We start from the raw sequence: 27,264 nt of genomic DNA, 5'->3' as shown, positions 1-27,264 counted from the left end.
TTAAAATATGAGCTGGCTGTGCGTAGCATTCGATGCGCTCGGTGCTTTTACATCGAGTTTTGTATCATTCTTTGTTGCTTCCGCTGGCTGACACTTTTAAGCCTCTTTGCATCACTTAGCGGCTGATCAGATGTTTGCCAACATAAGTCTAGAGGTTGCTATACATGGACCCAATAAAGCAACATCAAAACGTATAGCTGTCACGCCAGGTCTCATGACGTCATTTCTCCGCAGCCAGAGATGAATTTTATTACTGATGTCATATTTTCGCCCGGGCAACCTTGCTTGTTACGGTATTTAAAACTCACAGAAGAAAAGGTGTCGGTGCAATAAATTGAAGATGTTTTAATCAACAATCTAATGAGCGTACTTTAGGGCCCAGTGTCGATGGCAGCTTCATACATTCAGGCGGAATATAACCTGACCAGCACTGACCTCGGATGCCTTGCCGCTCCCGAGTTGCAAGTAGACACGCAACACCATCGGCCACGTGCCATGTTCAAGCCATGTGCATTATCTTGCCATGACAAACACTACCCATGTTTGTTTTCTATTTGCCGCAAGGAAAAAGCATCCATTGAAAACGAAATGATTGCCCCTTGTAACAGCCTTGATTAGCCATCACGTCACTAACAACTGATGCATTCATAATTTATTGATACCGTTCATCGTCTCGTTGAACTCTAAAATTGCGGAATCAGACCCCGATCGGAGTGGCCGCATATCGATAAGCAAAAGGCAGAAAAGCCTGCATCTGTAAGATACCAGTGTAAGCTAAAGAATACTAAACGGTGTAATGTATACCTAACCTCTCCGATACCGTGTTCTGTATGCTCTAAGTTTCACTTCAGGACGATAAACCCCACATGCACCTGCAACGTGTTATAGTTCAACAACGCTTGCACTTGATGCTTTTTCTACCGTGTCGTATGGCTGGTAAAATACATTGCAGTGTAGAGATGACTTTATGAAATGCAGTCCTGCAATTTCCCCCACTCTTACAAAGGCTATATTTCGAGTTATGCGTCAATAGGAGCTCATGAGGCACTTATTTTGCAAGTATCCCAGAAAAAAACAGGCAACTCCCAATTTTTGAAAAGATTACGTTGCTAATTCCAACTGACAATAGGCTGAAATCCTCACTTTCAACATGTTCCTTTACATAACTAATAACGAGACTGAACCTTAAGACAAGAGATATGAAACCTCCCCTCAGCAGCTATTCGATATTTAAAAAAGACAAGAAATGTCTTGAAGTGTTTCGGCGCAGATTGCCAAGAACATTTTAAACACGTTCATTTTGTTGGCGAAAACAATAAACGTATTCAGCTTTCTGAGTTACCTAACATAATTTCTAAATTGCAGTATGATGACTATCACAATTTTCCGCTACGCAGCTGCTTTTGTCGCTTATTCTACAAAGATTTGTAGGTTGCAAGACTCAACAAGGATAATTATTTTGCATGCATAATTTTCTAAATGGCCATTCATCAGAGTTTGGTTCAAATTTATATAAGGTCGTAATAACACAAGGGCTTTACGTTTTCCTGGAAGATGCATCCGTGCGTACATACAGTGCAATGTACCCGTCATGCCCCACCGTGGAGGTGCACTGGTTAGGGCGCTCGACTACAGTGCCCAAAAGATGCAGGGTAGAATCCCGGCTGCGGCGGTCCCTTTCCGAAGAAGGCTAAAAGCAAGACTCTCATGAGCAGTGCGATGTCAGTGCGTGTGAAAGAACCCCAGCGGTCGAAATTTCCGGAGTCCTCCACCACGGCGTATTTCATAGCTTGATTCGACTTGGGATGTTACATCCAATAAACCTAACAAAACCAGCTCTGGTCTAGAAGGGCCGCAGAAACATTTCTCGTCTTTCGAATTCGCGCGCTTACACGTTATTGGTCGGGAGATGAGCCCGCGCGCTTCGGTCGATGGTTCTCCCAAGCACTCGCGCGTTCTCGGCTCGGACGTCAGGACTCAGTTGGAACCGAGAGCGCTCGGCGACAGCTCGTCTCGGAAGTGGATGCCAGGAGCGGGTAGCACGCACGCCTCGTCGTACAGCGAAGGGTGAACGCTCTGGCTTTCGTTCTTCGGTCATCTTATCGGGTGTGCGCTGGAAAACTGCGGAGTTTCTATTTCAGTGATGTCGTGGTAATTCTACAATCTTAAAAAAATGTAATGAAACGACAGTTTCAGTCTTCAAGCGCATTTGTGAATTTATGATTTGTGCTTTTCATGTTACATTTTCATAAGTAGAAGTAGGTAAGTGTTGTTCCCTATTGCTCAATATAGACGGAAGCGGTGCTTTCAAACGACCGAAATCTCTTACTATCGCATTCGTGTTTTTCACGGGACCGGTGACTGTGAACAACAGCAGCGAAAGATGTTTCGTGAAACGTGTGGCGTTTTTAATTGGAATGCGAAATGAACGTAGATACAGATGCTCGATTGTTCCGTAATTGCAGAGAATTCAAATTGTACGTTTTCGTTTCCATCAACGACAGCGAGACCTTACGACCTAGATGGGAAATCGGAAGTACAGTAAGGAATACCAGTGAGTGGGCTACTTAAATCTGGAACTGTGCTGCTTCGCTGAGTTACCACAATATGATGCCTGACAACTTCAGCCTTCAAGAAAACGGGCTGCTTCTGCATCCAGGGGAGAGCATCCAGAACAATTCTTCAGGACCACCCGGTTCGAGCGAAGAATTAGCATTCACCACTCAGGCTCTGGTGCAAGTGATCATATACTGCTTGCTTTTCGTCATCGCTGGAGCCGGCAACGTGCCTGTGTTCATTAGCCTCCTGAACAAGCGACACCGCAAGTCCCGCATCAAGCTCATGATTTTACACCTGGCCATTGCCGACCTGATCGTGACGTTTGTGATGATACCACTCGAGGTGGCCTGGAGGCTCACTGTACAGTGGGCTGCAGGAAATGCTATGTGCAAACTGATGCAGATGCTACGCGCGTTCGGCCCGTACTTATCCTCCGCGGTGCTGGTGTGTATCAGTGTGGACCGCTATTTCGCCGTGCTGCACCCGCTCAAAGTTCACAGTGGTCATCGTCGGGGCAGAATAATGCTCACGGTAGCCTGGAACGTGAGCTTCATCTGTAGCCTGCCTCAGGTGAGTGGGTGCTCTGTGTATGTGTGACGAACTTTAGTGGAAATACCATTCTTTTCTTTGATGGCTACTGAGTGCTCACCGGGGTGATTATATCCCTGCGTCCAACCGCATGTATAATCTGCAAGTTTGACCCGCGAATTACATTGATTGCATAGAAGACAACGATCACGCGCAGAGTTCTAAATAAACGTCAGTTTTTGTTTTACTTATTTTTATTGCAAGCAGATAGCTACTACCCTTCCCGTGAGTGAAGCATACATTAATATTAGTAAAGCAAGCTTGCATATCGGAGCCGAAATATGCAAAATGTGCATTTTTTAAATTGTAGGCTGGGCGCCTCATACGCCTAAAGCGTGGGAATTTTCTTTGCAGCCAACCTTGGTTAATAACACAGAGTAAACGCTGAAAAATATTAAAATCCACGCAAAATGACAAAATTCATTCCCCCGCCACTTTTGCTTTCACGTTCCTGTAAATGTTAACTATTCGACAACGATAGTTTTAACGCATGCATTAAAGGATGCAGAAAAGTTGGAACTCGTCTTATTTATTTTTTATCTGAATACAAGATGGTAAATTTTTATCTAGCACCTTCAATAGCCTGACGTTTCGCAAACAGGTATAGTGTATATTTGCTCAGCTCATTTACATCTATAACAATTAAACACTCTGCCAACTATCCCTTAAAAAATGACACACCTTGGTTTCATTTACTCTTTCCTTACTTGAGATGTTGGCCATGAGGCACAGGGAGAAACGGTGGTAGATGCGGAAGAAACTTAGAAAATAATTATTAGGTCTGTCTCAATTAAAAGTTCGCGAAAGTACCCGACAAAAGGACCATTTTGAACGGAGTAAAAGTTTGGACCAGTTTGAGAAGTATGCTTCAGGCTCGACCGGCTTTGGTCAAATGAGCCATATATATGCAGACGTAAAGTCGTGAGCAAAAGTAGTACAAAACACTTAGGCGGTTGACAGGTCGATAAAACTGTATCTAAACGCCATTAAGCCACAGTGACACGGAACGCGACAGCGACACACACATGCCAATAAAATGGGGCACCGCCACGACTGCTGGATTCCAGATAGCTGGTGCTAGATGGCATTACAATGGAGGCTTTATGAGCTCCGCCATCGGCTAAGTATTGTATACCACTTTTTCTCACGACTGTACGTGGACGCTCGTGCTATGCACTTTGTGTCCGTTCGTCTGTACGTTTTTTTTCGTTCAATTTCTGTTTGGCTTAATTTGGAAAGCTGGTCCGGAAAACAGCTTTGCTTTCACGCGATTTCCGTATCGCGCGCTGCTGTATTACATCTGAGCAGTGTTTTTAGCGGGGTTCTTGGCATATGTCAGAAAAATGTACATGAACGTGATTTCTTACCTCACATCGTTTATCTGCACAACCACGAACAGCTCATGATGAGGGTTTTAAAACGCTCATCGTCAAAACAAGCATATTCATGTAAAGCTCTGGTCGCGATTTCTCGCATCTTCCGTGTCTTTATTTTGAGCTCCAGATGCTTTCACTGAAAGTCAGGTCTCCTCAATACTTTCTCCTCGCAGCGGTTTGGTCAGTGTAAGCGCATGGTCAGCGTGCAATGTTTTCAGCCCTCTTCTTCCAGGCGGGCACAGAAACAAATTTTTGCCGCTCTATTTGTAACAATGGTGATTTGCATTTGTTACCAATTTGTTTCTATAGTCAGGAAATATAAGCTATAATAAAAAGCCGCTTTTCGTCTAAGAAAATGGAACAACCTTGTGTGAATAGCAATTAATTGTAATTTATTTAATTAAAGGTTATCTAACTGGGTCGTTTTGGAATAAGCCGTTGACAAAACAGACAGTACGCGTTTTAATGCTCCGCTTTCAAGTTATCTTCAGTTTGAAATCTTTTTCCAAGTATCATAAAAACGTGTTCTCCAATTACAGACGCCTATTGTTCTCCCACGTTGACATTAAAGAATTTTGTAATATTTCATTTGTATGAAGGTGTTAACGAGACTACGAAAATAACAACGGAACTGTATCGGAACATGAATATTTCCTCTCTTCAATGCATATATAGTTTACTGGTGAATATGTTTACAAAGATGTAAACTTTTTTCGTTGCATTTCTTATGGTGCATTTGGTGCTGACCTTGTGTACTTTTCAATAATTCGATAATACAAGTTATGTGCAAATGTGTCCGGCTCTTGCACTAACACGGGGGTCTTTAACCACCTAAACAGACACCGAGAGAGATCGGTTCCCGTTTTGATGCTGTTTGCATTGCATTATTTATTCTGTGTGGCTTAATGTTTGATTATCACTCGTACCAGTATTTCGTGGAAACGTTTATTGCTCTTCGACATAAGCAATGTTTGGCCACCGATATTTTAAAATAAATACACAAAACGTAATCACCTGAGAACGAAATTAATTATTGTTTGAATATAAATCAACATCTCATCACTTAATATTTAAATTAGCATTAATAAAAGACTAACGTCAGTATTTGTTCAACCTTTCTCAACCGTTCGTGTTCTGCTTCATTCGCTTGGCCATCTGTGGCAATGGATATCCAGATCAGGGCCAGTGCACAAACGAATTGCATCATCCCGGCCTCGGCGGCAGCTTTTCGATGGAAGCGAAAAGCAAGGCGCCCGTGTGCTGTGCGATGTCAGTGCACGTTAAAGAATCCCAGGTGGTCGAAATTTCCGGAGTCCTCCACTACGGCGTCTCTCATAGCCTGAGTTGCTTTGGGACGTTAAACCCCAAAAACAAACCAAACGAATTGCATCAAAGAAAATTAAAAGAGCATAGTGGAGTGAAATATTAGCGGAGTCACGTGTCTAATGTCATAACATTTTGACAATGTTATCAAAGGTTAGGAGCGTCAACTATAAAAGCAGTCAATTTAAAAATAGTGGACAAAAATTAATTATCTTCCATACACTGAATAATAATTAAAGACAGCATCTGAAAAAAAAAACAAGAATACAAAAACACAAAGCGGAAATGAAAAAAAAAAGAGAACAGGCTATTAAATATTTACCAAAAAGATCAATGAAACTTGCAATACGTCACAAGCAAAGTCACAAGCGAAAATCCGTAGCTACACAGAGATACTAAAGGTCATAGAGCATGTGCACGCGCTGGGGGACAGTCTAAAAGCAGCTAAACGTGAAAGCGAAAGGTGCGCGCAATTAGCCTACCAAAGCGCCAATAAGCGTCTCCATAGTATTACCGCTTGCATACATCTTTCATAAGGGAACACAGACTTAACACGTGCGTGCGCGTAAACACACACGCACACGCACACGCACACGCACACGCACACGCGCACACACACACACACACACACACACACACACACACACACACACACACACACACACACACACACACACACACACACACACACACACACACACACACACACACACACACACACACACACACACACACACACACACACACACACACACACACACACACACACACACACACACACACACACACACACACACACACACACACACACACACACACACACACACACACACACACACACACACACACACACACACACACACACACACACACACACACACACACACACACACACACACACACACACACACACACACACACACACACACACACACACACACACACACACACACACACACACACACACACACACACACACACACACACACACACACACACACACACACACACACACACACACACACACACACACACACACACACACACACACACACACACAAATATTGCTTAGTGCGCCCAGACTTGCAGTTTTTGCACTTGCAAATAATAAAGGTATAAAGTGAATGACAAAGGCGTGCCGAAAATGTTCTTTTGCAGATTAAATGCCGTGCTGAAAGTCTCTAAGCATATTTTTTGCGCCTACGATGCCCCAATTATGGTGCAACCTTGAGCTGCAGGATGCACGCGAGTCTTGTTTCTTTCGGCGATTACATACGATAGACGCGAACTGCGGAGCCTTTTTCTCTGCATGAATACAAGATTCTTGCCGCTATGTCAATCATGACAACACCGTATGATGGCAAAGCTGTAGAAACTTGGTAGTGGTTTTTTTCGCCAACATACAAAATCTTACACGCATCAGCCATGAGCAGAATATGTAAGAAGAAAAACGTTTTAGAGCAACACATAAAATGGTTGGTTGGTTTGTGGGGTTTAACGTCCCAAAGCAACTCAGGCTATAAGAGACGCCGTAGTGGAGGACTCCGGAAATTTCGACCACCCTGGGTTCTTTAACGTGCACTGACATCGCACAGCACACGGACGCCTTGCTTTTCGCTTCCATCGAAAAGCTGCCGCCGAGGCCGGGATTCAGTCCCGCGTCCTTGGGAAGAGTAGTCGAGCGCCGTAAACACTGCGCCACCCCGGCGGGGTGCAACACATAAAATGCAGAAAATGGTTGTGTGACAAATGGCAAAAAAGTGAAGTATATTTAAGAATGGAAGTACGATCATCTTTTTGCGGAGGATTTAAGGTTGATTCTGAAAGGAATACAGTTTGCGGGTTAGTAAAAAGGGGAGGGGAAATACAAAATGAAAAGGAAAGAAAGTACAACATCGCTAGAGCAGTTGTGAAATCCTATGGCCGTCGAGGTGTGGAGTATATAAGTTCTAACTACGCCATAATTACTATATCTTGCCTCAAAACCCTTTATTTCATAAATATAATCTACACCAGGTGGCTAAACGAAAAACTGATGAGAGAGAGAGAGAGAGAGTGTGTAATTTAATGAGAAGAAAGTTGGAGAGGTCGACCGGCGGTGAAGAGACCCTGAAATGCTACTACACACTGGGGAAAAGGGGAAAAGGAAAAGGGGAAAAGGAAGTTAAAGGAGAGCTGTGGTGCGATGAAGGGTGATGATGTCATAGTACAGGGAGGTTTCAATTGTGATCCGAGTTACTGAGGAGTTCAAGCACACACTTCGTGCACACCCTTTAGTTGTAATTCCTGGTTGTCCACGTCGGCCATGTCTGCAATCACAGATCCCAATCCACAATCGTCAACTTTTCCGCACTGAGCAAGAATGACTCGCTGGACAGGTGTTCGCCCTCTTGTTCGGCGCGTTCCACAGCCTGTGAAGCCATGACCGCCTCCTTTCCGCTGGTCGCCTTCGGTTGACGCGGTCCCTTTATAACTGCCGCGGCCGGAGCAGCCGTACCTTCCCTAAAGCGGCAGTACCCCTTCAAAAGTGTCACTGATTTCAACCAATATATATGAAATTAGGTAATGAAGCAGAGTTAAGGCGAGAGCCGATCGAACAACCTCCATTACACACATATCCTGTTCCCGTGCTTTAGCGGTTAGGGTTCTCGATTACTCATTCCAAAGATGCAGGATTGAATCCCGGCCACGGCGTCCGCTTTTAGATGAATGTATCCGTGTGCATTCCGGAATTCACTATGGCACCTGCCATAGCGTGAGTCGCTTTGAGACCTTAAGCCCCAGAAACTAAACCAAATCAAATAAGATTTCATGGCAAACCGTCGTAAGATACCACTTGATGCGTAAGGCCGCAGAACGTATATTAAATCTTGGAAATAATTTCTAAGTTAAATAAAGCTTTTTTAGTTGAATGATCTGAGAAATGATCCAATATTTTATTTATATTATATATTATGCTTAATTACTCTCCTTTTATGCCTGACATCAAGTTTAATCGAAGGTTTTAGAAGTGTTGAGAATTTCTAAGCAATGCTGCGGAGTTGTGAAGTTATGGCACTGTCGACCAATCAGAATGTTTCTACACTAGGTTCTCTGTGCCCAGAAATACATTAACGCATACGTGACATTCTTCGTGTACCTTGTGTCAATTCAGAGCTTCATGTTTCTCCCGCTGATTTCTCCAGACTAGGCTTTGATCAACAAAGTCAACGCGCGTAATTTTGTTCAATTCCATTAAGGACAGAATGAAAAAAGAAATAAATTGCAGTAATACGGAACGTTGAGCTAGTTGGTACATGATTGCAAATTACGAGCGCTGCGACGGAGAACAACAACGAGAGAGTAATGACAAGGACAGGCGCTACTATCAACTGAACGTTTATTCGAAGAACACAGATTAAATACTCGCAGAAGACAACCAAAGGCACATGCGCTTCACAGATTTTTCCTAGGTATCCAGATAAACAATCTCACATTCTTGGATGCTTACAGATGGTGAGCTCACGCACGTGTCACTGTTTTTATGGATGTGATATGACTCTGACAGTTCTCTAGTCATTTGATCTTTGTGTCTAAACTTAATTTTGGTTTTGTTAAAAAGCGGTAGGCATTTCTTCCTACTAGGCACATTTGACCCACTAGGTTTATTCAAATCACAGTCCCTGTAATGAAGGGCCAAATTGGATGAGGGGGCACTATTCAAAGAAGTGTTATGCTGGCGCAGGCGCGTATTAATACATTTGCCGGTTTGCCCTATATAATTTTTCCCACATTTAAAAGGTACTTCATACACAACCCCTTCTTCACATGCGACAAAACGCGAATCATGGTCCACTTGGCACACACCTTTTCTTGTTCTACTTTTTTGTTTCTGATCTCTAGCCCTTCTGTCAACAACCGCACAAATTTTGCCCAGCTTATTAGGAACCGAAAATAACACTTTCACTCCATATCTACTGCCGATTTGCTTAAGCCTGTGGGATAACCGATGGATATACGGAATCACTGCATACTTCTTTCTATCGCTATTGATATGGACTTTTGTATCTTCTCTACCAAAAGCCTTAATCTTCTTTATGATTTTATTACTAGCTAGAATTATCACATCCATCGGGAAGCCCGCTAACCTTAACCTTTGGACCTGTTGTTTGAAACTACTATCTATGGCGTGAACACATGATTTTGTAACAGCAGAACTTAAACAAGACACTGCAATGCCACATTTTACTATCTTCGAATGACCTGAATGGTAACTAAGCAAGGGCTTCTCTGACCGCTGTAAAAAAGACCAACAAACATGATCCAACTTTTTTTTCCAATCTTATATCCAAAAATTGAAGCTGATTTCCCTCCGGTAATTCAAACGTAAATTCCAATCCATACCCACAGTCTACAAATGTTTTTAAAACCATTTCCACTTGACTATTGAAGTCCTGAGCTTCAACAAAAACCAGATAATCGTCTACATATCGGAAGACTTTTTTTACATAGTTACCTAATTTGTCATTAATGGATCTGTCCACGTAAGAAAGAAATATGTTGCTAAGAACTGGAGCCACTTTTGAGCCAATGCACACCCCAGATTTTTGTATAAATAGTCTGCCCTCCCATTCAATAAATGTGGATTTAAGATAAAAAGACAAAAGCTCTAAAAAGGAGCCAACCGATACACCGCACTTTGAAATGAATGCCCCCTCATCATTTTCCTCTTCTATACATTTTTTAACACATTGGAGGAGCCTACTATGCGATAATGAATAGAATAAATCCTGCACATCAATACTGAACATGCCACACACACCAGGATTACTGCATTTCAAATATTCTACAACTGCCACTGAATTAGGAACGAGAAATGGATCTATTACGGAAAGCGAACATAGATTACTTTGCAAAAAACTTGAGACAACATGTTGCCAGGTTCCCCGTTCAGTAACAATGGAACGAAAGGGAATGTCAATTTTATGTGTTTTAGCAGAAAAAAATACTTCTAGAAAATTTCCCTTCGTCTTTTTAATGGAGGTGTGCAATCTGTCTAACTTCATTTCTCCTAATAGCCTTAACGCCTCAGTTTTTTGTTTCACGGCACTGGTGCGCACAGGCTTAAAATTCTTGGTGATCGAATCCATAGCTTTCTCACGGAAAAGATTCTCTGGGAGCGTAACAAAATAACCTTCTTTATCCGAAACAACCACACGCATTTTTGCGGACGTCAGGAATTCGATCAAAGGAGCATAGCCCCACCTTCTGATAGGCCCTCCGTCACACTTCTTGAGGGCATCAACACATTCTACAACGCACCTGGGTTGATCTTCTTTCCGGGCTTGACGCGCAATAGTCCTACCAAGAGAAAGTTTTTCTTCTTTTCCCAACGAAGGCTGCACACCGAATTTCGGACCCAACTTGAGGATTTCCTGAAACTTCTTTGGCACCGGCTGATCGCCCAAAACCAAGAGCTTCCCTTCAGAGCCCGGAGACGTTCCTTTGGAGGGTAACCAGGGACGGGCGGAGTACCAAAGGAAGTCAGTGTGCTTCTTCGCTTGTTCGCACCACGCACGGAAGTTCCGCACACGGAGCCTGTTCTTCCCACACGCCACCCAGAGGCAGTCCTTGCTTAGTTACCATTCAGGTCATTCGAAGATAGTAAAATGTGGCATTGCAGTGTCTTGTTTAAGTTCTGCTGTTACAAAATCATGTGTTCACGCCATAGATAGTAGTTTCAAACAACAGGTCCAAAGGTTAAGGTTAGCGGGCTTCCCGATGGATGTGATAATTCTAGCTAGTAATAAAATCATAAAGAAGATTAAGGCTTTTGGTAGAGAAGATACAAAAGTCCATATCAATAGCGATAGAAAGAAGTATGCAGTGATTCCGTATATCCATCGGTTATCCCACAGGCTTAAGCAAATCGGCAGTAGATATGGAGTGAAAGTGTTATTTTCGGTTCCTAATAAGCTGGGCAAAATTTGTGCGGTTGTTGACAGAAGGGCTAGAGATCAGAAACAAAAAAGTAGAACAAGAAAAGGTGTGTGCCAAGTGGACCATGATTCGCGTTTTGTCGCATGTGAAGAAGGGGTTGTGTATGAAGTACCTTTTAAATGTGGGAAAAATTATATAGGGCAAACCGGCAAATGTATTAATACGCGCCTGCGCCAGCATAACACTTCTTTGAATAGTGCCCCCTCATCCAATTTGGCCCTTCATTACAGGGACTGTGATTTGAATAAACCTAGTGGGTCAAATGTGCCTAGTAGGAAGAAATGCCTACCGCTTTTTAACAAAACCAAAATTAAGTTTAGACACAAAGATCAAATGACTAGAGAACTGTCAGAGTCATATCACATCCATAAAAACAGTGACACGTGCGTGAGCTCACCATCTGTAAGCATCCAAGAATGTGAGATTGTTTATCTGGATACCTAGGAAAAATCTGTGAAGCGCATGTGCCTTTGGTTGTCTTCTGCGAGTATTTAATCTGTGTTCTTCGAATAAACGTTCAGTTGATAGTAGCGCCTGTCCTTGTCATTACTCTCTCGTTGTTGTTCTCCGTCGCAGCGCTCGTAATTTGCAATGAAAAAAGAATATCTCAGTTTATGGAGTCATGAGCATACACCAAATGAACACTCATCATCCTCGCATTGTGTTGCAACTTGAGTGGCACCATACCCCATTTTCCTGGGTATTACTTCCTTGAAATAACGTGTTTATTAAACGCAATACAATATTTGTGACCAGCTGACAAATCTATGATTCTCGTTATATTTCGTAGTGTTTAACTTGGATTCAAAATCCTAGGGTCACACGCATGAACATGGCAGCTCTTGCTTAAAAATCTATTTTCTGGAGCTAGTTAGATACTTCGCTTAGCTGCCGTTCAGTGTGATATGCCTCAATACTGCACACCATTGCCCCTTGGTTTAAAGTGATGGCTATGTTTGATTGCTCCAAAAGCCTCTTTGCTTTGGATTCTGGGCTTATCCTAAACTATTACGGGGAAAGCTGGCATACCTCCATAAGTAATACCTACAACCTCGCAAGACTGACCAGAACTCAAACGGAATCTAAAAATGCCTCTACAAACTTCTCTCCTATGGTTTGCACGTCATAGCAGGTTGGAGACACCGCCTGCTGGAGGAAGTTTGGTTAAGCCCTTTATCTAATCGCGAGAAAATGCAAGACACAGGTGATGTAGCAGATCACGTGTAAATAACAAAAGCTTCACCCAATTGAGCCTGTATCGACAGTGAACATGTAGCCTGTACGTGTGCGTAAGCTATACAGCGAAAAAATAGCGGGAATTTTTCGTTACTCGAGAAATTTCAGTTAGCACTTTCAAGCCTTCTCCCGGGTTCCTGTAAGAGGTCATTAACAACGATTGATTTTCCGGCAATAAAGACTAATGCAGGTAAGGTCAAGCACGAGTGCCCTCTAGATACGACGCCTGACAACGAAATGCTGTCATCTTGTCGCTAACAGCCATTTCGTGAATATATATTAGATAAATGGGCCGCGCGTAAAGGAACCTTACAGGTAATGTGTTCTAACACCTCAGGATAAATGTGCCGTGAAAATATTTTCAAGAATTAAGCGTCTTTCGCTACTTCCACTCCATATTACCCGGCTGGAGTAGAAAGAAAGAGGGTTTCTTGAAAAAGGAGTTCTGCCGTTATACTTTTATTATTTTTCTTTTTGAATTTCTTCTGTATATCTTCGTTTACTGTACGAAGTCAGCTATGAAGAATGAGCTTTTTGGCTTTATTTCTGCGCTGTCGCATCTTTGTGTGCATTTTGTAGTTGTTACATGGCATTCTTTAGAAAGCTAAAAAAATAGAAACAATGACCCAACCACACTACACGCAAGGAATAATTTTGTCAATTGGCGTGCTCACCTTCAATAATATTGAAGCGATAAATGCCGCCACCCACCATACCAAGATGCCCCCCACCCACCATTCCAAGCCCCACCCGCTTATAAAACAACTGCTCAAGCAATAACAGTACCAAAAAGCAACAGAAAAATCAAATACAAGAACGAAATTGAAATGTGAGTAACATGAGAACCTAATTTAGATATAATACTGCAAAACAGATTGCGCCTTTAAACATTGAGGTGGCTTATCAATTTGCTCATCGGCCATTGCTCTCCCATGGCATTTTAACACATTCCTCTGCTGCAATGGGAAATATAATATCAGCTAATCGTAGCCAGTGATGTTTGCATTAGATGGGGTAAAAATTATTCAATACTGGAAAAAAAGAAAAAACACAAAAGAAAGTCCCGCAGTTCACTCAATTATTACAATGCTGTCAGTTGTTACAGCTAAATAGATGGCTGGCTCTAAAATTAGTCGGTAATAAACTACTTTAGCCATTTTTTTCTACAAATGCTCAAAGGACATTTTAGCCCACTATAGCACATGGACCTAATCAACTCAGCGCAGGTCGTGCTAATACTTACTGTAAAGCGCCGCATATTTTTCATCTAGCGTACGCTCCATTTCACGGGTCAGACCCGCCGCGGTGTCGCAGTTGTTAATGCGCTCGACTGCTCTACCCAAGGACTCGAGATCAGATCCCGGCCGCGGCGGCCACTTTTCAATGGAAGCAGAAAGCAAGGCACCTGTGTGCTGTGCGATGACATTGCACTTTAACAAAACACCGCTAGTCTAAATTTCAGGAGACCTCCACTACATTCCCTCCCAGCCTGAGTCGCTTTGGTACGTTAAAAACCGCGAACAAAACCACACCGGCTTCACAGGCCAGCTTTGTTTATGTGCAGTTCTATGTGCGCTCGAGGCCCGAGATTTTGTGGCCTCATTTGTAGCCCATAATCCGTTCCAGCCAGAACTAATCGAATTAACTCGGCTCGTGTGGACCGGAGGATCGATGGATTTGACGGTCGACGACGTAAACGCAACCATAAGTTGTCGGACCCAATCTTGCATGATGCTATAAAGAGCCCAATCACTAACAAGAACCTCTCACTCCACGTTTGAGCTATACTATCAGTGCGGAAGATAAGTCAGACGGGAGCACGGTATTAACGGCTTCAGGCGGTAAACGAGCGTGATCACCGGGGCCAGGGCAAGAAGGATAAAATATATAGTTTATGGAGACGGAGACAGCCTGGAACACTGCTTCCCCATTCGCCGGCATTGTCATTTGGTTTTCCCAGGCAGGAAGTCTGTCTCCTAGCGACATGGCATCTGCATTTGTGTGCGAGCAAGATTAGCATCTTCTCTACTATCCGCGATGGAATTTCTTTTTCATGTCATCTGAACCACGACATATAGATCCACACTTTTTTGTGCGATGGCTAGTCTGAAGGCTGGAAACCCACGACGCTTTATTTAAAACATGACAATGAAAAAATACTAATGCATGCTAACTAGGGCGATATTTTTTTGCCCATGTAAACAATTCTAAATTAATTGCTAATACAACCACGAAAAAGATATAAAAGGAAGGCCCCCCTTGTAAAACGTTCGACCGATATACGCGATATACAATATAAGATAAAAAGGAATTAATACACCGACGACAAATTCTTCCTGAAAACAAAATATTTTATCTGTAACTGAAATAAATGGCCTTCTTGGGAGTGCCTGCCCGCTTTCCGATGCATCTGTGGAAAGTCAGAATTTTTTAATCTCTTTTGCTCTGCCGGCGAATCATTTTTTGTCAAAAGTGGAAAAAACAGCAGCTTGTGCAGAACACGGCTGTATTCCAGCAGTGCTCAATTTTTACATCCATTATATTTTATTCGGTCGGTAGATTAAAAACCAGGCTGTTTGTCCACTGTTTGCATCCAGAGCAAAGGGGAGCCATCAGATCTAAAGCGGCGTTTCTAGCATTCTGAGTATCCTCCAAATACTTTCTTTTGGGAGGGGCGACACGAGTGGAGGGGGGGAGGGGGGGCGGTCGGAGATCTTTGTGGTCGCAGAAAAGAAGAGAGCAATTGAATTATCGGAAGGTTGCGGAAAGCAGCGCGTGGTTCCATAGGTACGTTGCGCGACGAACAGATAGCAGCGACTAACTGATGTCGCTGACGCCGCTAGCGAGTGAAGCGAGTGAGAACGGGATTTACGCACTGTGACTCGCTGACAGCGAGCCGGCGTTTCGGCTACCGGAGAGCACCCTCGCTGCCACGCAGAAAGACGGTGTCCCCCTTCTCCTCTTCCTGCATGGCGGCCACGGTGTTCTAAGCAGTCATGTTGTCTTCACTCGCTAGCGGCGGCATCAGTCAGTCGCTGCTAGCGCTGCCTCCGGCTACCCCCCCCCCCCCCCCTTACTTTTCTCGTGTTCTCCGGTTGCTGCGCGTGCTCCTGCCCCCCTCGTTCGCCGCTGAGTATACTCCCCTCTCCTCTTCCTGCGAGGCTCCGGTTGCCGAAGCGCCGGTTCGAACTAGGGGGATGAAAGGGGGGCGGAAGTGGTTACGAGGCTGACGCGGTCGACGCCGAGGCTGACGACGACGAGAAAGCCAGGAACGGGCGCCAAATAGTTGCGCTCTAAAACAGCTTTTGACACAGCTACACGCCGAGATTTGGGATGATAACATAGCTTAAATATTAAGGACGTAATGTTACTGCCGATTTACGAACCGCTGCACTCCAACGCACGTAAATGTGCCGTGATAGGGGCAGATTTGGAATGCTTGAAATATTTGCCTGCAAGTTCTAGTAGTATAAGAAACGGTAATAAATTAATAAGGATATAAGTGCAATAGAAAAGCAGATAGCAAAAAAACACGTCATGAACGATGACAATTGCCTTTTGCTTGCGCGGCAAGCCTATCCGAATCCGCCGTGCAATAAAAAAAAAAAGAACAAATCCCGGCCACTGTAAGAAGTCAAGCTAATGTCCCAGTGAAGCACGTACTTTAGCCTATATTACATCCGTTTGCGCCTACAATTACAAGATATAGGCTGCTAGCATCTGCAGTAAAAACTCATAATTCTGTGACTCGGAATTTGCGCACATGCGTATGTTAAAATAAAATAAAAATTTGTGCGTAAAATACCAAATTCATATCGAACGTTGGGATAATATTTCTGCGGCCTACCCGGTATTTCATTCTCAGCTATTCGAAACGCAAAAAATTATCTTCACGAGGCTGCACGAGGGCTTCTCAGCGGAGCACCTTCCATAACAGGCCCTTGGCAAATAAGGCTGGTGCGAGCTCTCAGTGCTCAAAAGGCTTAATGTGTAGTATTTTTTTATGAGCTTTAAAAGCACCGTTCAAGTCAAAGACATAAAAGAGCTTGTGGTTTAGCTTGTAGTTAAACCTGGAGTTACACGAAAGCAATCTGCGCGGCTACGCTCGGGTTCGGCTTCAAATTATAACGACAATAATTTTGCGCATAGTACTTTGCTCTATCGTTTCAGCTTTATTTATGCCATAGGGAAATCAAGTTTCACGTATGAGGGCCCCTTGCCTCTCGTCGTTCACTATTCTCATACGGGTGTAGAACACTTCTAGTGCTGTGACATCGTCTCTACTTTGAATTGCGGGACACAAAGCGCCGTGAAAACGTTCGAGTAAGCCTTCTGTCCTAGCAACTCGCTGTAGTCGTTTGCCTCTACTAACTACCGAGTTTTCTGTCCTCTTCTGTCTTTTACTTCTTATTCATCATTTCTTCGTTTTCCTTCTACTTCTTTTTCTTTTTCTCCTCTTTTTTTTCTTTTTTCTTCTTCCTGTTCTCCTTCTTTCTTCTCTTCGTCTTCTTTTTCTTTTCCTTCTACTTCTGCTTCTGATTTTTCCTCTTCTTCGTCGTCTTCTTTCCCTTCATTTTCTTCTTCTGTTTCTTTTTTTCTTCTTATATTTTGTATGTCATTTCACAATAGCGCATTTTCAGAAAAAAACACTACCCGTCAACATATAATACAAGAGTATTTAGCACTGAAAGAAAAATACAGGAAATACACAGCATTTTATACACATGGTTTAAAATTAGCACGCTATGTAGGATGTGGAGCAGTACACAACGACTAGGAAAAAACAGTTAGGCTACCTCAGTTTACATCCATTTTTACGGCTGAGTAGTATGCGGTCTGTATGGCGATGAAAAAAAATAATACATCACAGCATAAAGAAGAGTATCATTTACATTGATTTTCAAAGTATACTGACTTCACTTCATCCAAGAAACGCACTCAAACATTAATTGAAGACAATATGCACAACATAAGAATAGCCACAGCACATGGACTGAAAGTGAAAACTTGCTGGGTTCCGAGCCATTTTGGAATAGATAGAATTGAAAAAGCAGGTGCCTGTACTGAATAAGCCTTGAGTCTAGAGATAAAGAAAAATAAATAATCAGACCAACGACGCAATGACATTAGAATGCTGTCAACTAAGAGAAAAACTGGCAGTCTAAATGGAGCGCTGAAGTTAATAACAAATTACACCTGATATAATCTGTTATAACTGAATCGAAGCCTTTCTCGCACCAAGAACGATTCTTCGAGGCCATTTTATGCTGCCTTTGCACTGAACGCAAACACCTAACTCACAGGTTTATCTTTAGCAAAAAACAAAGACAGCAGAATGTGATCTCTGTGGAGGAGCACTCACTGTAATTAACATATGTTTACGCGTAAAACTAGAAAAACTAAGAAAAACACACTTTCCAGTGTTTTATTCTGAGTGCATACTGTTTCACCCTCGTTTGCTTTTAGGACAAAAATTAAATTCTTGAAATACCTTCTGTGTTTACATTTCTAAAAGAAGCCAATATCCTCACCTGCGTATGAGACTTTAAACATAAACATACTTTAATCAACCCTTACAAAATCAGTGTTTGTTTGTAAGGGTTGATTAAAGCTCCGTCTCCTGATGGCTCCGGAAGTTGCTTCATCGGTATGTGTTTGGTCATAGCCGTAAGGTCGCGCCTTACTTCGCCGCCATTTTTCTGAGGCGAGGCATCCATTAAACTTGGCCTCGTATTGACATCTAATTCTTCGTGACTCTGCTCTGCATTATGCCCTCAACTAATCTGATGAAGACGACGACTATACTGACGGTTACGCCGAAAGGGGTCGTTGCGCTGAAAACGTTTCTTTCAATGGAAGATCTTTTCCCCAGAAAACAATTGTAAAGCAAGGCAGTGACTGGTTTTTCTTTCATCCAGAATCTTAAAAGAACATTGCTCTCCGCTAACGTTGCAGAGCGGCTTAGATTACTGATGTTAAGGACTGTTTGATGATATTGTTATGAGTGAATACGCATTGGCGTGACCACAAATAAAGAATTGAAGTGAATTGTCGGCATTTGTTACAAACATGGCAGAGTGTGAATGCGGAAATGCTGCTGGTCCTGTCCTTACCGAGGCAAAACACAAACTCCGAGTTGATTGTTCCTAGCAACCGCATGCCCTGTATGCCATGTCCAGAATTTGGCCATTAGGTGTTCATCTCATATTAAAAGCATGCTGCTACTCACTTAATACATTTCTTTTATTTTGAGCATTATACAAATTGCAAGTTCCGAAGGCGTGTGGTCTCTCAGGTGTACAATCAAGCATACACGCACACACACACAAAAAAAGACTTTGCCGGAAGTGATAAACACTACGCTGAAAATGTGCCTCATCGTATGATGATACGGCCAAATTGTGACGACGCCCGAGGGAATGACACTCGTCTTCCTGCTCGGTTTCATTCCTTCATTTCTACTCTTCCTTTTTTTTGCGTCGGGGACAAGAGCAGCGGGCCGTGGTTGCAATTTGTGTGGACGTTTGCTGCGTCTGCTTCTGTGCGACCTGCTTTACTAGTTTCGCTGCCCCGCTTTCTACTGCAGGCGCTTTATTAGCCACAATATGGTGTGGACACTCTGCTTTACTTTAATATTTTCAGTCGCATTTCGGTAGGTAATTTGCACGTGCCGAGGGGAAATGGCCCATCATTGGCGCATTTTGGAGCATAATATCATCGTAACTACAATTACGGTGCATAAAAGCAAGTTTCATTATGAAAAAAAAAAATGGACCTTCGTGGTACGTTTTTACACTAGATTACATCACTTGGATCCGAAATTTGTGCAGTCGCAATATTCCACGACTTTTAGAGCAAAGCATCATCATAGGGAGATATGGGTACTTTTTTTCCAACTTGCAGCAAATGTCTATTGTAGAGACACAGTGATATAATCATCAGGCGCGCAGGAAGCAGCTCGCGGGGTGTTCTATACTTGGATTATCGCAGGAATAATCGAGTCCTTATTATCTGATATTTTCGGCACAGTTAAGCACACTGGATAAAAAACGGCCACTGAACCGTGATACGTGTTGAGCTCAATTAGATGCATTGGAGCATGAGAGAACATACTCCTTACATAAAACAATGCTCGCCACCTGCAGTCAAATGCCTGGTGTTCTTCAAGCATAACGGCTTCACACTATTGCTTCTGCAAGTATGAGTTTTGAAATGGCGCAGTCACCGACCAGCTCTCTTCAGAGAACTTTCAAAAGAAAACGAGATGGTGTATAAAGGTCGTAAATACCTAAGTTCCGTCTCTGAATTTTTGCTAGGAAAAAATGCATTTGAATGCGGTTGTCTGTAGTTTAGAGCGTGCCCGAGGGCGCCAGAGAGAATTCTGACACCATTGGGCGCTTTTCAATTGGGGTGAAACGCGAACGGCTATGTGCTCTGCGTTGTGATTGCGGTGTAAAGAACCATTGGTGGTCTACATTAACTCGGAGCACTTCACTACTGCTCCTCATCACTCCCTTATAAATCTGATAAATATTAAATGTCAAGTGACCAAAGTCCCAGGTAATCTCTTCCTTTATCAGCAGCAATTGTATTAAGATCAAGCATCTAAGGCAGGTCAAGCTATGTCGGTATGAGTAATTACACTGACCTCTTTTAAAGTAATTCTGCGGCGACATATAGGGCAAAGAAAATAGCAGCGCATATTGTTCGAAATGAAACGACAACAGCAACAAAACCTAGGTGAGAGTGAAATCTAGAAATGAAATTCGATAGTAATTCGATTGCCTGGAAATGCAAGTTTTGAAAGCATCGTGACCATCCATACAGATTGTGAGTCCCAAGGTTTAGGAGGCTCGCTGGAGCAGCAAGACTGCTCGCTCTAAGAGGCTTCAGAGCGTCAGATGAAAACTCATTATAATGCGAAGTCACGGCGCAGTTCACTTTGCGAAGCATTCATGTTATACAAGTAGGTAGCATGACTGTTTTGCATTACAAATTGTTGGTGGTAGGAGACTAGACACATCGTCGAGCCAACTGTATAAGCTCAAGAAACCTTTAAGAAAAAGTGTTTTTTTTTTTTTTTTTGCAAATCACTGGTTTACATGACCCACCTCTTGACGCATCTTATCTGCAAGTGAGGTAATACCGTAGACTAGGGGTCTGAGATGTTTTGATAAATTGAGTAATACCAAATGTTCGGTGTACGTGCCAGTAATACCAAATGTTCAGTTTTCGTGCCACTACAGGTGCAGACGATTGAAATTCTGCCCTAGTATCTCGGTAATCCTAGAGGAGTGCTTGGAAACTAGAATAAAATGCGGAAGGCAGCCCGAGTTGCAAACCGAGATTGCCACTGTTGCTTGGCTTTCATCATCATTCAGGAAAGAATGCAGGGCACGAAGCCGTAGAAAGTATTTGAAAAAGAAGGTAAGGAACGGAGACTGCTAAGTACAACAAAACACACGTTTTGAAGCTTGGAACAGTGATGTGCCAATGTGCAGCATCCCAGTTCGCCAGTGTTGAGATCCACGCATGAGCGAAGCAGTAATTTGGAATGTTGCAGGAGGGCTCAATCGTGTTATGTGAGGTCGCGAATTCTAGGAATCGTGTGCAGACTGTCATCGCCCGAGAGAAGCAGTGGAGTTTTCGTGCTCCGTTGAACGCTCGAAATTGATGAGAACTCTTCGCTTCGTTTAGACACTCAGAAATTATACACTTTATGTTTTAATATCAACAGGCTCTGTAAACCGACACGCACTTGCATCAGAAAAAAAATAAAACAGACTAGTTTGAAACTTGTTATACATTTGTTTTACCTTCTTTTGCATTATCCGCACTGCGTTCTTCTCTTGGAAATAGGAAACGAGTCGCAGGTGAAACCAGCTGCGATATATAAGTGCTCGTAGCTAATGCGAGCAGTAAAGAAGTGGTCGCTGGCGCATTCGACTCGGCTAGACGTTTTCAATATCAATTCGTTTGGCGAAAACAAGGGACTTCGTTGTAGCACTATGCATAGAGATTTGTCATTAAGGCGGTGATAATATTATTCTGAAAACTGAAACCTGACTGCCTTTTCCTCTATCACACACACATAACCTTACACTTTCGCATTATTTTAAATGTCACACTGCAATGAGACCACGGTAATAACCCACCTCATAAGTATCGTAGAAAAGATACTGACAGCTTTGCTGTTCGCGCCCGTGAAGACACTTTTAAAGGTCATATTTTGTCACCCTATATTAGGTGTCTAATTTTACAGTTCCTGAAAATTGATTTCAGTCTGTGTTTTTCCTATTTATCGTGCGTCATCAATTCGCCGTGGCTACCTCAAAATCGCCGCATTCGAATTAAAAACATTTTTTTTCCCCGATAAATCGGACGAGATAATAGAGCCGAAGTTTATTGAAACGGGGCAACTGCAACACAATACGGACGCTGCAAAAGCATTGGGAGACCTATTGACTAGAGACTTATTGAGTAGCGCAAAATTACATGGAAAAAGAAAAGAAAGCGGCAAGTAATATGCCTGCCTTTGTATCGTCGTTTATTTCCTTGCCACATGTTGTTTACCGCTGGTAGAAACTTTGAGGTTTTACTTACGAAACAGCCAAGCTTTATCTACAAATGTTTGGTTTGGTTTTTAAGACATAATGACCCAAAACACCTCAGCCTACGAGGTATGCCGTATATAGGTGGTCCAGAATGTTAGGACACCTGGGGTGCTGGCATCTCACAATACACGTAGTACACGGGCACTTTGTGTTTCCCCTTCATTGAAAAAAAAAAAGGGGGGGGGGGGGGGGGGGGGGGGGAGGGCGTGAGTATGGCTTGAACCTAGCGATAGAGGGAAAGCTGCGTATTGCAGCTGCAGCTGTAGCCTCTACAGCGTCACCTTTTCAATCCAAGTTTTTTTATAATTCTTAATAAATACACTGAAGTAGAATATATTCTGGTTCACTCTAATAATAATAATTGGTTCACAATAAAGGAAAGACGCAGTAACTGTCACACTTGTTCTATGGACACCTGACCCGCGAACTAGGGGAAGGGAGGAAGGTGGGAGTGAAAGTGGAAAGAGATAAAGGGGGGCCGTGGTGGAGGGCGATTCCGACTGCCGGCGGCTGCATTTCGATGCAGGCGAAACGAAGTGGCGCCCGTATTCTGTGCGATGTCAGTGCAGTTTAAATTTCCCCATGTGGTCGAAATAACTCTGCAGTAATTTTTAAGCTACGTTTTGGACAAAGTAAGGCGCCTGATACGTTTGGGTGGACAGTACGGAATTGTGGAGCACCAACACCTAACCAAGTCAAGGTATTGTTTTCATACTTTTTGAATAATTGCACTTTGGTTTAAAAGGAGAGAGGCGCAGTACCTGCCAGAATTGAGGGAAGGGAGGAAGATGACAGTGGAAGTGGAAAGAGTGAAAGAGGTTCCGTAGCGAAGCGCTTCTCACTAATTTCGGCCACCTGGGGGCCTTTAACGTGCGCGGACATCGCACAAAACCAGGCTGCTCCTCCGTTCAAGTCAGGTTCCGGGGAGAGAAAGGTGCAAGCAATATACCTTTGGGTGAGTAGAGACCACGGAATTGTAGAAATTCACACTTAATTAGGTCAAGGTCATCTGAAGGTCCAATTTAGTGCCAGGCGAAGACCGGTTCTACCTACGTAGTGAAGCTTTCACTTCCATTGTAGATTGGTTTATAAGAACGAAAAGGTACAGTACCTGTGAAGGTCATTTAAAGGTTAAATTATCAGACATACGATTGGGGCTCTACCAGGAGTAGTGAATCTTTCGCTTAAAAAGTATGTGGCGCCGCCGGGATTTCCTCCTGCGTTCAAGTGTTCAGCAGTCGAGCGCCTTACCCTGAGGTACCGCCGCAGGGACAGTAAGATGCGGCCGCTTTGGGTAATGCCGTGGGTAAATGAGCTGCTAGGGAATCCAGAAGCCTTATTGACAATTTCGAAAGAGGAATTACGTTTGGCGTGTCTCCTCCTCTGCGGCTCGGCGACGCCCTTTTGCGCAATCGGACCCTATGTCGATAATGGTGGCTGCCGAAGCGTTCCGCATCTGTTGTTCGCCTGACATTAACGGGGACGCGGATGAGAATGAGCAGACGCAACAAAACGCCAACTCTCCAAGTGGGAGCACGGCATGGGGCAATGAAGGGCAAGGGCACGCTAGACAACGCACGTAGCGACCGCTTTTCGTTACGACGTTGTGGCCTCGTATTCCTGTCTCCAAGCTGCATCGATTCCGGGGCGGTCGCCTGATCTGGCCTGGCGGCAGGTTAGTTCCGGTCATCACGCTTTCTGAGCTTGGACAGCTGGTTTTCTTATCGACCAACAAGCTCTGAAAGTGCGACACAGGAAGGAAAAGTTGCTCATCTTGCCGTGCATGCAGCGCAGAAAGCGGTCTCGCCTGAACACAACGAAGACGGAAAGACAAAGCCCGTACGAAAGCAACGTGCAATCGAGTATTCCGGTTCGTGCAATGCAGGTCGATATATCTATATATATATATATATATATATATATATATATATATATATATATATATATATATATATATATATATATATATATATATATATATATATATATATATATATATATATATATATATATATATATATATATATATATATTTATATATATATATATATATATATATATATATATATATATGTAAACGCAGCCAGAAGTGTACACCATCCTTACATACGAAAGCAAAAACCAGGGGAGAGAGAGAGAAAACTTTGTTGTCGGGAGTAGTGTTACTGGGTCTTTGTGGAAGAGCCAAGTGGCCATTAGCTGGTGGCTTGCGTTGACTTCAGCGTGGTATTCGGCGTCCAATTGTATATCGGGGCTCACGTTGCGCAACACTTCCTACCAGGATTCATGTGAGGGGGCTTCTATGAGAGCCTTCGGAGACGGGTCCTCTGAGCAATACCTTAAGATATAATTCAGGTCTGCTTCCTCTCCGCACCTAGCATAGGATGAGCTTATGCTGCCCGTGAATATGCGTACGCAAACCGCAGGGTTGAGGAAGGAGTTCATTTGTAGTTTCCTCCTGACAATATCTTGTTGTCTTGTTAATGATTTGTGTCGTGGTGGGTATACTGCCCTAGAGAATTTGAAGTGTTGTGTAAGGGCGCTGTATGCGAGCAATTCTTCGTATTCAAGTTCCTCATTATTAGGCCTCACCGCTCTGCCGACAAAACCTCAAGAGTGTTGATGAGCAGCCTCACTGCCTCGGTTCCCTGAGTAGCCGGGTGTCCATACGAGTTCTATCTCTCTGTCCACTCTGATATCCGCCAGAATTTTTCTGGCAGTAGGTAATATTCTGCTACGCGAGAAGTTACATATGGCAGTTTTTGCGCCGCTGACAATTATGTCCGCGTTGGTTGTAGCGATGGCTTAAGCGATTGTGGCTTCTTCCGCTTGGTCCGAGTGGCGGGCTTTGACCGAAGCGGCTGATACACATTTACTGACGTTACTTGAAGGCTTAATTACACAGATGGCAAAGGCACCTTCAGCCATATTGTAGCCCGCGGCGTCGGTGTACACCACCCATCGTGATTTTGGTATTTTCTGTTTGGAGCCCTAGCTGTGGCTTTCCTTCTCCCTTCATGGAAGGAGGGAGGCATTTTTTAGCAATTTTTTGGAGATAATTTTGTCGCGCACTCCTCTTGGTAGTGGGCCTGGAATTGGCTTGTGGTTCGGCATTAATTCCCATGTGGTTGAGAATTTATCTGCCTGCTTTAGAGTTCGTTAGTCTTTGTAGCTGTGCTGTCTTATGTGGTGTGATCAGCTCCTATACAGTGTTGTGTATACCAAGTGAGAGACGTTTTTCGGTTGAAGTGTTTCTGGGTAGACCTAGCCCAGGTGCTTCTTGTGAGTCTGTCAAATTTTTTCTTGTCAGATTGAATGAGGCGTAGATAAGGGACTGAGTATTTGAATCGAGTTAGTACAAAAGCACGGATAAGGCAGCTCGATTGTGTCTTTAACGCCGATTTTCATTGCGCCGAAAATTGTTTTCTTGTTATTTTAGTTTAGGGAGGTTTTTTGAGAGAAGGAAATGAGCCGCGTCTGGGGGGTTTCACCTTTTGGCGAATACCTACACGCAAACTGTAAATTGATTTATAGAATATTAAAGGCACAGTGTAAGGCCACAGTGGCCTATTCTCTATGTTTTCGCCGCGCGCGCCGCAGAAAGCTGCGACGGAAATTTCTACCAGCTTCGAGAACGCAGCCAATTGTGCAATCTCTGCCACCGCGCTGCGCCTCCTCGTTGTCTTGAAAGTAGGAATAGGCATTCTATCACGCCCCTTTAGGGCGCCATGGCTCTAAAGACTAAAGGATTCAAAACAATACATGGCGGCGGGCGGAGAAAACATCGTTATCAATTCCCTATATAGATTCTTGCGCGAAAGCGAGTATAAGTACTTATTCCAAAACCAGGCCGTCAAAAATCACGCTTAAATGCAAACGTCGTGAATAAATCTTAGTAAATAGAGGCGGTCAGTAAAATTTAGGCCATAAAGTTTCGAACAACTGTCATGAGGTTAACTTGCAAGATTGCTCTAATAATCGGACGGTAACTATATTAACTCAAAATGAAAGACTTTTTCTTTAAAGTACACACCGAAGTTCTCCTTGTCAACATATGCATGGCTCCATAAAAATATTTCTGGATCTTCTCTTACTACCTTATGTGTGACGCACCTGAAACCACGACATGTTGTGAAATTTATGACATGATTTCCTTTACATGACGCTATATAGCTAGCGGAAGATGCGCAAGTTTGTCCGCAACATTTGGTCTTTATTTAGTTGCTTAGCTATTAGGCTAGTTACATAGTTAGTTGGTTGGTTAAGTTATATAATTAGTTATTCGGTTAGTTTGTATTAAGCTAAACAATTTTAGACATGCGGTGGCATTTGTTTCACATTTCACATCATGACTTAACCACTTTCGTTGCACGCGCAACGTCACGTTATAACATAAATGCTTTAAGGTGGTTTTATTATTGCGCCAGGTCACTTGGCTCCGACGTAATGATCCTGTCGACCAATCGCGATTAAGCTTTGCTACAACGCCGACGCTGGGTTTTGTGTATGCGGTGTCGAATCATAAAATCGACCAACTTCTGCTAGACCGTAAGGTGGAGGCCACCTCACCGTCGTTCTTTCGCCAACTT

The 27,264-nt window shown here is 43.3% G+C and overlaps 1 protein-coding gene across 1 annotated transcript in view; it reads left to right on the top strand.

Moving 5' to 3' along the window:
* Window positions 1-2,607: 2,607 nt before the first annotated feature.
* Window positions 2,608-27,264, top strand: part of LOC146198555 (adipokinetic hormone/corazonin-related peptide receptor variant I-like) — a 240,497-nt gene continuing 215,840 nt past the window's right edge. The window contains exon 1 of the mRNA XM_084591931.1: window positions 2,608-3,129. Within this exon, the coding sequence (XP_084448057.1) occupies window positions 2,608-3,129 (522 nt within the window). The remainder of the gene's footprint in view (window positions 3,130-27,264) is intronic.

Source organism: Amblyomma maculatum, chromosome 2 (genome assembly GCF_055883805.1).
Source record: "Amblyomma maculatum isolate TAMU_Amacu chromosome 2, ASM5588380v1, whole genome shotgun sequence".
NCBI lineage: Eukaryota > Metazoa > Arthropoda > Arachnida > Ixodida > Ixodidae > Amblyomma > Amblyomma maculatum.
Note: the sequence above shows the minus strand (reverse complement) of the source record. Positions and strands in the feature narration are given on the sequence as shown.